This window comes from Urocampus carinirostris, chromosome 2, assembly GCF_059441175.1.
Source record: "Urocampus carinirostris isolate Australia breed hairy pipefish chromosome 2, RoL_Ucar_1.0, whole genome shotgun sequence".
Lineage (NCBI taxonomy): Eukaryota > Metazoa > Chordata > Actinopteri > Syngnathiformes > Syngnathidae > Urocampus > Urocampus carinirostris.
Genome location: NC_142350.1, coordinates 10,228,976 through 10,241,444, shown reverse-complemented (window position 1 = coordinate 10,241,444; position 12,469 = coordinate 10,228,976). Strand labels below are relative to the sequence as shown.

The 12,469-nt window shown below is 38.2% G+C and overlaps 1 protein-coding gene across 1 annotated transcript in view; it reads left to right on the top strand.

Annotated features, from left to right (window-relative positions):
* sdc2 (syndecan 2) overlaps positions 1-8,423 on the top strand; it is a 58,904-nt gene extending 50,481 nt beyond the window's left edge. The window contains exons 4-5 of the mRNA XM_088328857.1: positions 1,644-1,773; positions 6,319-8,423. Coding sequence (XP_088184983.1) covers positions 1,644-1,773; positions 6,319-6,482 — 294 coding nt within the window. The 3' untranslated portion in view covers positions 6,483-8,423. The remainder of the gene's footprint in view (positions 1-1,643; positions 1,774-6,318) is intronic.
* The last annotated feature ends 4,046 nt before the right edge of the window (positions 8,424-12,469 follow it).

Below are 12,469 nucleotides of genomic sequence, written 5' to 3'. Positions count from 1 at the left end.
GCAGATCCTGTATGTGAAAACACAAAACAAGATTTAAGAAAAACTACATATTACAGAAAATGAACCGGTATCAAAAACAGAACAATACGGTCTACTAAAATCCGAATCTGAATTCAAGATTAAATCTACTCTAAACCCCTTGCTCAACTCCACATTCCTGATGCATAATGCTGAAACATCAACTAGATCTAAATGAACAAAATGTGAAAAAGGGTAAGAATATGAACAAACACAAACTAAATCTAAATGAACAAAACAAGAAAGAAAGAGAGCGTGGAATATGTCGAAATACTGATTTCTATTAACTGAACAAAACAATTAATGAAAAGGAGGCAGGAAACATACACACGCGGGGATACAACTGCTACAAAATGTTCCAATATCAACCAGTTCTAACAGAACACAACATAAAAGTGACACGACACAAAAATAACATTCAAACATGCAGACAGAACAAAAACAAGGAGGCAATGATGACGAGACCATGAAAAGTAACGCAGGCACACTATATTGATCTACATGAACAAAAGCACATGAAAGGAATGATACGCAGGATACACTTACTAGCTCTAACTGAACATATTATAAAGTTAATAGAACAATAGTGGGAGTAGCATGACAGCCAGACCATTAAATACTGAATTCACCAGACAAAAGCCACGATTGCGGTGGGCAAACAGAACCGAGAGAAAACAAGGTAATGAGAAAAACAATAAACCAACAAAGCTAAGGAGGCTGTTAGTGAGCCCTTATATACTTCCAAAAACTCTTTTTGACTTCATGACTTAAGAATAATTTTACTGGAATTACCAAAACACAGATTATGACGGTACAGAAAGTATAGAACACGACACAGGTCAGTAAATTCAGGATATGTCCCGTATATCAAATCAGTGATGTACTCTCAATATACGACATCTGTTTGAGATTACCAAGGCCTACCTGCTGTCTCGCTGACACAAAATCCCATAAGGTTCCTAACTCAGACCTGGAGTCTTTCCAGATGCAATTGCCGCCTTGGCCTACTTTGGTAGATTAGCCCTAACTACACAGGCAATTGGCATCCATTCCACGTAAATTATCAAGTGGTTCTAAGTTCCATAAATTCACTAGCGGCCGGCTAGTCTGGAACCAGAATTCTAAGTAATAGGTAGCATAGGGGTGAAGAAGTCAGTCCTACAACCTTTCCAGAGATGCACTCTACTGTAGAAGCAGGTTTTGTCTGGGCATGAGAATAGAATCTCCTCCAGACTGGGCAGAGAGCAGCTGATGCTGTTCTGGGCTATGTTGATGACTCTCTGTAAGGTTCTCCTGTCTGCTGCCACCTGAGCTGCAGATTATTGCAGTTTATAGTAAGCAACTGGTGAAGCATTTTTCAAAACATTAACCACAACCTTGCTGAAAGAACTAGAAATAAATAAAGAACTGGGAACATGTAAAGTTTTAAAAATAAGTGGTCTAAGGAATGGAACCACGAGGTACTCCTCCACAAGTCAGCGTTACCTGTTAAGCTATGTAATCAACAAAAACACTAAAACTGCTTTGGATTTTTGTACCATACCTCAAATTCTCCCGGACTTTTCCAATTCAGTTCTGAGAACTTCTATTTAATGTTTTTCATACCCTTATTTTTTAAATTTCAGGTCCCAGTTCCAGTTACCGAGGAAATGCAGAGAAACCAGATGACCAGTACAACCAGCGCCCCGGGTTCAGCTCTGGAGCCCATTGAGGTCCGCACCGAGAACCTCTTTCAAAGGACAGAGGTGTTGGCAGGTATGTGGCGTCCTCGTTTACGGTACAAACGTTCCGAGTACTGAGTTCTAAAAATAAACAGTCTTGGAAACGATGACTCATTGATATAGGCTTCTGAACAAATGGGACAAAGGACTTTCAGTTTGTTTCTCAGTCTTGATTTTCGGCAAACCAGCAAATTACCGGTAGCCTGCGAAATCCTGCAAATCTCAGTAGTCTCTTCTTTCAAGTCCCCCACCTGATCCACTTCTCAAAATAAACGCTTTTAATAAACTCTGTCTGAGTTCCTCCTTGGGACCTTGAAGAGTTCACACCGGTGTGGGTGTTTAAAGCGCCTTCTGCCTGGTTGGAGAACACGGATAGCGTTCTCCGTCTGATCCCATCTGTCTCCTCCCTGCATGTCTGAGTAAAACCTTTGATTGGCACCTCAATTTGTAGGACCTGCCGACAGCTTGCTTCCTTTTGCGCTCGTTTGATACCCACGTGTGATGCTATTCGTGGTCATCTGTGCTATCTATTTGAATTTTCGGGATTATTGCTTTTGATTATAAGTAGAGATGCACGATCAATACTTGCTTTGTTGGTCAGCAATAATCATACCAACAAGATCCTTTTATGAGCATAGATATTGCAGAAAGTGTACATGATTATGGTATAACACGTCACTTCTAAGCATGGTACAAATTCTCCAATACTTAATGTCACACATGCCTTAACTAAGAAAAATATATCACTATTTTTTATCAAGTGGCAATACCTTAGCTGCACACATTGGTTGCAATAACAAATCAAATTAAATGTGCAAATGCTATATCAGGCAAGTATTAAGTTTTTCTAATGACAGGCTTGGAGGTCATAGCGGCACACTGGATGCCATTAATGGCAGCAAAGATTTGCCAAAGGAGCGCACAATCTTAAAATATTACACTACTCTTTTTGTATTACCACAGAAAAGTAAAACATGGTCAGGTAGCTATCAAACTTCATCAAGAGCTGTCATTCCGGATTAAATTAGCGTTCACACACAACCACATGCAGGCACATGCAGGGGCGCGACAGAAAATAAAAACAAAACTCAATGTACTCAAAAAAGTTCAGAAGCCCGTAAAAAACACAAATTGCCTGTACCCATCCTGAGCCATGTGACGAATTTTGGTCAAGCTTTTCAGTGTTTCACACACATTATGAAGAGTTAGACGGGCTACTTGACCAGGGTGGTGCTACTACTTCTATAGTAATCCAAATATTTTCTAATGAGGAGCATACCTGCTTAGAATCTTTTTAACAAGTAGTGTCAGCTACTTGAAGAGGATATACAGAGCAGAAGTAAATGGAAGGGAGACCAAGAGGAAGGCCGCGATTGACGTGGATGGATTGTGTTATGAGTGCATTGCAGGAAAGAGGTTTAAATATAGTGGAAGCTAGAGCTCTTGTTGGTGATAGGAATGAGTGGAGAGGTGTTGTAAAAGGATAGTGGGATGTTTAAACATGTTCTAAGGGATGGGCAGGGCACCTGTATGATGCGGCAGGGGTAAACCAGTAAAAGCTGTTGGGCCCTGATGTTGAACAGAACAGTGTGTTGTGTCATGGCCGCTTTCTTGTGTCCCGTTTCATCTGGAGGGACGAAAGCATGACCAACTTGGGTGCCGAGGTGCTTAACTTGTTTGTGTGTTTGGGCATTTGGGTTGGCCATGGTCCAAAAAAATTGTGTGTGTGTTTTTTGCTACTTTTTCCATTTTTTAATTTTCTTTGTTTTCGTATGTGTTTGTCTTGCTGTCGGTCACCCCTCTCGAGGGATATGACCAGGGTAGATAGATAGATAGTGTCAGCTAGATTAATAATAAAGCATGACATAAAGTGACATAATACTGGGTGTTTTTTCTTCTACCAGACCAATAATTGTGATGTCATTTATGGCTGTTATCAGTCTCTTAAGTATTGTGCATTCCTATTTATAATTATCGTTCCTTTATCACTTCTATTAAGATAGGCCATCATCTTAATTCAATTCAATCTACAATATGTTACTGCCTCTTCAGTTTTTACAACCGACCTTTAAACAGCGGCTGGTCAGTATGTAGAAACCATAATGGACCAAAGGGTATATCGAGGCCCCGTGAGAGAGCTTCAATTGATTACAATGATGCAAAAGCTCTTACGCTTGCACAATTGGGATTCAGAGTGAAGTAAGCTAATTGTGGTCGCTTTGGATCATTAGAGGGCATAGTGGAATAGGAGAATTATTGGGGGTGTCTTTGTAGAATTGTTGGGTCGTCATTGGGATGTCTTGGTAATCGTTTGGATGGATTGTTAAACGTGCAGACGTTTTGGTAAAGTCATTCAGATGGATTGGTTGTGCCGCCGCAGGCAATGAGGACCCAGGCACAAGGAGAAGAAAGTAGACCAAAAAAGGTTATTTCTTTATCCGGGTTAACTAAACCGAAGTAACAGAACTTGAATGAACCAAAAATTGACAAGACACAGTCATGGGGGGGAAGCCAACAGACACACGGTCAACAACCTAACAAAGATGAAAAGCAAAGTGAGGAACTGAATAGACTAACAAGACAAGCAAACACCAGACAAGAGGCTGAGTGAACTCATTGGCAGACACAAGGGAGAGGAACAACTAGAAACAGGTGAACACAATATAAGGGCACTAGGAAAAACAAGAACATGAAAATGTATGCAATTTTGACAGTTGTTGGAGATGTTTTGTAGAGGACGTCTTTTTCAAGCCTTTGGGGACGTCCTAAGCAATTTACTTGAAGGACATTCAGGTAAAGCTGAGAACATCTTGATCAAGTCGTCAGGGACGTAGAGAGCAATCAGTCAAGGACATATTGATACAATTATTTTGGACATCTTGAGAAATATTTTTCGGACGCTTCAAGTTTTAGGGATACTTTGTCTTTCGATACGCCTTGAGCAAGTCATTAGTGACATTTGGATCAAGTTTTTGGAGATGTTTTGATAAAGTCGCTCAGGACACTCTGGTCCAGTTATTGGGAAAGTTGGTAAAATTATTTTAGGCATTTTAATAGATTTGTTTGGGATGCAGGTTTAAGGGATGTCTTGGTTGAGTCACTTTTTACATCTTTAGCAGTCAAAAGGGACGTTTTAACAATTCATCAAGGACGTCTTGATAAAATTGTTGGGGACGTCTTTACACCAAGTTTTAGGGATGTCTTGCTTAAGTCCTTGGGGATGTACAACACAAACCATTGAAAGCATTTTTGGGGACGTTTCGGTAAAGTTGTTTGGAACACTTTGGTCCAAACGTCTCAAGCAAGTAGCAGGGGGCATCTTGATTAAAACTTTTGCAGATGGTTTCATCATTTGGGAGGTTTAGTTCCTGGACACATATTGAGCATGTCATTAATGGCTATACAAACGAACATGACTTGACATGACTTAAGTCATCTAGGACGTATTGAGCAACTCGAGGATATTTTGATCATCTTATTGGGGACATCTCAGTAAAGTCGTTTGGGACACTTGTGCCCAGCCATTGGGAAAGTTGGCAAAATTAGTTTACATGTTTTGATAAGTTTGTTTGGTATGCTTCAAGTTTTGGGCACCTTTTGGTTGGCTTTTTCTGGAGATCTCAAGCAAGTTGTTGAGGACATCTTGATACAAATGTTGGAGATGTTTTGGTGAAGGCATTAGAGACGTGTTGGTCAAATATTTAAGACATTTAGATAAGGTCGTTGGAGACGTATTAAGGATTTTTTTAAAGGACATTTGGATAATATTGTTGGGGCCAGCTTGGTAAATTTCTTGGGATGCTTCAAGTTCGAGGGACATCATAGTTAGCTATTTTGGAACGTCTCAAGGAAGTTGTCAATGACATTTTGATAGAAAATAATGGAGATGTTTTGATAAAGTATTTAGGGATGTGTTGGTTGAATTGTTAGAGATATCTCAAGCAAGTCGTTGGGGACATCTTAATACTTTTATTGAGGACATTCTGATGAATTCATCAGTGACATGCTGGTTAAATCATTGGAGACATCTTGGGTAAGTTATTAGGGTTATTTTGATAAATTAATTAAGGACGTTTTGGTAAATTCATTAAGGACGTGTTGGTCAAATCATTGGTGATATCTTGAGTAGGTTATTAAGGACATTTTGTAAAAACTTCTGAGGACATTTTGGTCATTAGAGACATGTCGGTTAAATCGTTGGAGACATTTTGAGAAAGTCATTGGCAACATTTGGATGAAATTATTTAGGACTTTTGGGGAAATTGTTTCAAAACCTTTCAAGGTTTTCAGAGACTCTTGTCTTTCGAGGCTCCTTTCTCCTTCTTTGTCGACATCTTGATAAAACTATTGAGGACATTTCAAAAGTCCTTAGGGACATGTTGGTTAAATCGTTGACGACAAGTTATTAGGTACATTTTGATAAAAGTGCGGTCAACTATATGGTAAATTATTTCAAGACTCTCAAAAGTTTTAAGGGAGTGACGTTTTTTGAGACTCCTTTGTCCTGCCTTGTCCTGATTTGCTGTTTCTTTGACCCACAATATTGAGACCTTTTTTCTGTGTTTTCTGTGGTCCATAGCTGTTATCGCCGGCGGCGTAATCGGATTCCTGTTTGCCATCTTCCTTATCCTCCTCCTGGTCTACCGCATGAGAAAGAAGGACGAGGGCAGTTACGACCTGGGCGAGAGGAAACCTACCAATGCCGCCTACCAGAAAGCCCCCACCAAGGAGTTTTATGCATAAAAGCCCCACCCAATCGTCACGGTATCAACAACTCACGTGAGGCTGACCCCACCCGAGCCTCAGAAGGCCGAACACGAGAAACAAGTTACAATGTTGATAGCAGAATGGAAAGCTTTCGCATAGCATATTGTTATCAAGATTTTTCCCTATTTTTAAAGAAAAAAAACAAGCTTTCCTAGTTTCATGGCAACTGTCAGTATATTGTATGAGAAGGTAATTTAAAAGAAAAAAAAAAGTTCAACCGCATATGTCTAAGGAGCTTGTGTTGAGTCGTTGACTACCGTAAATTCCGGAATACAAGCCACTATTTTTTTAAGACCCTTGTTTGCGGAACCATCAATCTTAATCAACTAGCGCAGCAGTCAATATAATTAAATTTACATAAACCCATATGATGGATTGTGAGAAAAACTTTCTCAAAACCAAACTCAACGTACTGTACTGAGTAGAATTCAGAAGCCTGTACACATGCTGCTGATCTTAAGCTCTCCCATCCCTTGCTTACATAATAAAGTGATAAAAAGAGGACCAAGTATTGCAACGACAACATAAGCAATTATAATACATGGTGACACTACTTACTAACTATGGAAGGGTGCGAGGGATTGGAGAGTTTAAGATCAGTCGCGTGGTTCAGCATGTGTAAAGGCTGTTCTGATTGTACTGGCTTCTGAGTTTTAGTTAGTACAATACATTGAGTTTTGTTTTGAGAATATTTTTTCCTGCATATTTGTTCATACCAATTTAATTATTATTGCCTACTGCACAAGTTGACTCAAATTGACAGCTGTGGAAACAGTCCTCAAACGTGTGTCACAATTGCGGCACAACGTGTTAATTTTCTGTACTGGACATTTCCCCGTTGATTTTTTTAAAATGTGAGAAATAGACATGAATGACTTCATTTTAGCGTTTTAAATCCGGTGGGACTTCCAGTTTCTTCCTTTAAGCTGCGCCTGCGTTTTTTAACCCAGGTGCGCGCTGTAGTTCGGGATTTACGGTACTTTTAACCGTAGCAGTGTGTTATTTGTTAAAAAACAACAAAAAAACATACAATATAATTACACTGTCACAATCCTACTCTGTTTTTTTCTTTTTGTTTTGGCATGTCTGATGTTGATCTGAAAAGTCGTATTACATTAATTTATCTTTTCTCCGATGTTCGAAATAATGCCTTTTTAGATTTCGATTAACGATGTTGATGGTACATGTACATTTTCTCCCTTAAGGTTCTTTATTTTTTGCTATCACACCCCTTATTTTTCTTTTAGAATGACGCCCTATTACTAAGGACAGGAATTAGTCAAAGATGAAAAAAATTGCACATTTGGGGTTCCGATTTTGCCCCCTCCCCCTCAGCGGGCCTCATCTCTCTTTATAATCCTGCCTTTTTTCCCTCTTTCTTTCTTTTTTACTCGGCCTGTAGAGCAGCCATTATGGCCTGCCCCACTTCCATTAGCTCGGTGAAAGGACACAAAACAAACAAAATAAAATCCTCGGACAGCTTTTCCCGTCAGTGGCAGCGAACGATTGACGTCTTTCTAAAGTGGTTGCCAGTGAACGGGTTCAATTCCTTCGATGTTGTACAGGCACCAAATCCAAAGACTGGCAGTGTTCTTACCCACCTCTCTGGGCCGTTACTGCTTTCTTTTTGGGTTTGGGCGAGTTAATATACGGAAAGATATATAAATACGCTATATATAATGTATATTCACAAATGTTCGAAACCTTTAAAGTGCCTACCATTTGGATCTGATCACGGTGAGCGCGAGGCGGGAGTCAATAAAGCTCGACTGGCATTCAGTGTGCATGGATGACTGTAATGGTAACATGTTTTCTTTTCTGTTTTTTGTTTTTTTAGTCTTACAAAAAGCTGACAGTATTGTACCTATAAGTTGAAACAACACTACTGAATAAACATTGTGGCCTAATAACCAACAACTCTTGTGGACTACTTTTTTTTTTTCAAGAATATTGGATTCATTATTCATTCATTTACAGATTATTTTGGTGCATTGTCACTCAAGTGGTCATACAAAATACTCCAAAAATCATTTGAATTGTGGGTTTCTTTATGCGTTCCCGTATTTTTTAATTATTTCATTAGAACATGAAAGTTGTATCAAAAATAAAAGCCATTACAAAAACAATCATTTAAAACATTGGTCAGGGTTCCTGCTGACCCTTGAAAACCCTTTCAAGGGATTAGTTCATTATTCTAAAAATAAGGCCTTAATTGGCTTTACACATATTTTAAATGCGGCAGCACGGCGGAAGAGTGGTTAGCGCGTCCGCGGCACAGTTCTGAGGTCTTGAGATCGGACCTCCTGTGTGGAGTTTGCATGTTCTCCCCGTGCTTGAGTGTGTTTCCTCCGTGCACTCCGGTTTCCTCACACATTCCAAAAACATGCAGTTCAGGTTAATTGGCTGGTCCAAATTGTCCTTAGATGTGAATGAGCGAGTGAGTTATCTGTCGCTGTGCGCCCTGCGACTGGCTGGCAACCAGTTCAGGGTGTCCCCTGCCCACTGCGCGATCATAGCTGGGATGGGCTCCAGCAGTCCCGCGACCCTACTGAAGATAGGCGGTGCAGATAATGGATGGATGGATTAAATGCAATTTTCAAAAGTCTTAAAAATGTGAACACATCAACAAGATGGATATTTGTTTGAAAAATAAATATTTAGTAATATTTATCAATTTTTTTAATAATTCACCTATTTACTTTGGTGGCAAGATGGCGGGCTATGTAATGTGTACGAGGCACAATGTATTGTGTTTCTTAGAAATATGTGGGGTTTTTTTGTTTATCTAAAAGTCTTATATAACTTGCCTTAAACTGTAAGAACCCGAATGGAACAAACACTTTTAATTTGGTGTAACATTTTTTCAATAATAGAAAATAATTAAATATGGAAATTCAAATATAGAAAATTAGCATAGAAAATTAATTATTTCAGAGAAGAATTTATTGTGCAAATGTGAAAATAATTGCATAAAAATGTGAAATCATGATACACTTAATGTAAAATGTTACAAATATAATGTACGAAAAACATTTGAATGTAAAATTTTTTTAAACTATTTTTAAAATGTGTTTTTTTGTTAAATTATTTCTTTTTTTCTTCATATTTGTCTCTTGTTATTATTTTTAATTTTTTTGCCTTTCTAGCGCGTAATTTCATTACTTTTTTACTAGATGTGGTGGGATTGTAAACATAGGCAAAATTCATTGAAATCTGACAAAATAAAAGAGAAAAATGGCATAAAAATAAAAATTGCCCAAGTTTTACCAGAAAATAATTTATTTTTCTTGTGTCACGTTATCTTTCTATTTTTTCCCCCCAGTCAATACATTCAAGATCACACATACAATAGCTCAAATGTTGGAAGATAAATGTAATTTTAATAACAAATATTCTTCAAGTGACCTTTTGTTTCCTTTTGTATACTTTGTCCTCTTCCCTTTTAAGTTCTAGTTGATTTAATAAAGCAGCCAGCCATCAACGACTAGTCGGGATCAAACCATGCAGAAATGTCAGAGAAATGGCGTCCAAAATACACAAACTGTCAAGCCTCATAAAATCCCATAGCCGGAGCCTTTAAGCCCCATTTCAACTGGGCTGGACTCGCGGTACCGAGCTGACCCGAGCCGTCGGGATAGGCTATAAAACTGTAGACTCAACTTTCAAGTTTTGCTAGCCAAACCTACGTCATGGAGCTAAAAGACGAGACATCCTGACAAAAAATGATGCACTATTACAGGAACTGACAATTTAGTGATCATAAGGGGCATGGTAACGGCATAGCAACTTCCAAACAAGAGAGACTACATAAAATAGAGTGGCAAGAATTAAATTATTGTGAAATACATAGCTACTGAATATCAACTCTAAATGTCATCATAACCGTCATGACCCAGTTTTAATGAATCCCGTTGAGTCATTTAAAAAAAAATTAGACATTTTTACTAAACAACAACTATGAATACTATCACAAGGGACTAGTGCCTGCATTGCAACTGACATCCTTAACGTAGCAGATGACACAATGTATAAGTCGAATTTGATGACTGCTTGATTAAACAAAATTTTAAAAAATCTGAAAGATAAATACTGAATGGTAACTATAACTTTCATTGCCAGGGACATAATACCTGCATAGAAACTGACATACTTGACATATAACAGGCCGCAAATATAATGAGCCCGTTTCAGTGAAAACTACTGAATTCAATTTTAAAACCATCACAAGGGACATAATAACTACACAGCAAATGACATCCTTAAAATAACACAGGCATCAAGGTCATTTTAAAGGGACAGAATTTAGTACTTAGTGCCATCTTGTGGTAAAAAAAAACTTTCATTCAGTAAATCAATAAACATTGATTTGAATACTACGCAAACATGCACGAACTATTATAGCAATGTCAATATAAAAAAAATCATAGGTCGAGATTTGATCTGATTTTTACACAGTAGAATCCACACTTAGGCCGCCGCCATGTTTGCCTGGCATCTAGCAACCACGCTGTGCTTTGTGGCACTGGCCCTTGCTCACACCAAACACAGTGCCATCTAATGGTCAACTATTACACACTGGGGCTTTGATTATTTACCTTGAACTATTGATTAACTGCATTGCAACTGACATCCTCAACATAACGCAGGCAGCAATGTCATTTTAATTTTGTCATTTCGGACATTGCTACTGTAAAGTAACTGAATAAATCTCATCACAAGGGAGATAATACGGTCACCGCATTGCAACTGAAATCCTTAACATAACAAAGGCTGAAAGGCCATTTGAATGAATCCTGTTGAGTAATTACTAAAAAGGCACAGGCATTGCTACTGTGTAGCAACTATAAAAATCATCACATGGTAACTACAACGCAACTGACCTCCATATCATAAGGCCACAATGTAATGAGTCAGTTTGAATAATTCAGGCTGATTCATTAAAAAAGAAATAAACATCACAGTAATGTATAGACAGTACAGATGATTTTTTTTGCTGCAATCCACAATTCGGGTCACCTATGAAGACAAACGATTTGTAACATGAGAAAAATGTCCCAAAAGATGACCACACCCTATGACAACATTCATAATCAGGGCCGGAGTGGGCCCCTTTTTCAGCCAGGGAGTTTTCTACCCAAATCCGGCCCACTCAGCTATGTAAGAGGAATATGAATGAATGGAGTAGCAGCAAACTCTTATGATGCTTTTTATTGGGAAGAAATTCCGGTTTATGTTGATAAGTTAACAGCAAACACTTTACCATTTTAATTGAAAGGAACGTTTTATAAAGATTCTGATATGAATGAAAACATTTTTACTTGTGTACAGTGTCAATCATTTGATATCAAAATTGCATTTGCCTTCCCGTCAGATTGCTAGGCTTGACACTAAACTCTTATGAAGAAGCTTCATTACACACATTTGAAGTGGGCTACTTAAAACATCAAAATCCTCTTAAGCAAAGCACTAGTCTCTGCAACTTTGATGTCAATGTCATTGTCTATAGACATGAACATTTCCTTTTCAGTGTACATCAGCATGAAGACAGTGAGCTTCTTAACCCAGTTTTCACACATTTTAAAGCAGAGAGGCTCTGCTCACATGCAACCTGAGAACAGGAAATGCTCTACAGGAATTTAAATGCCAGCCCCATGACATAGTAGGCTTCCGTGAAGATATTTTATATTGTGAGAGGACCTGCTTTTTCTTTTTGTTTCTTTTTTTCATTTATTTTTCCCCAAGCTTTTCTTCTTGCGTATTTCCTCTTTTCTTATTTGTTCCTGCTTTTCCTTCCTCTTTTCATTTCCCATGTATTCTTTTGATTATTCTAGCCTACTTCTTTTGTTCTTCCTTTATTATTGTTTCTTGTTTTTTTCTCTTTTTGCCTTCATTTTATTTTTTTCTCCTGTTGTTTCTTTTTTCATTGATGTTTTTTTAAAGCTATATTTGTCCCTTAAAATTAA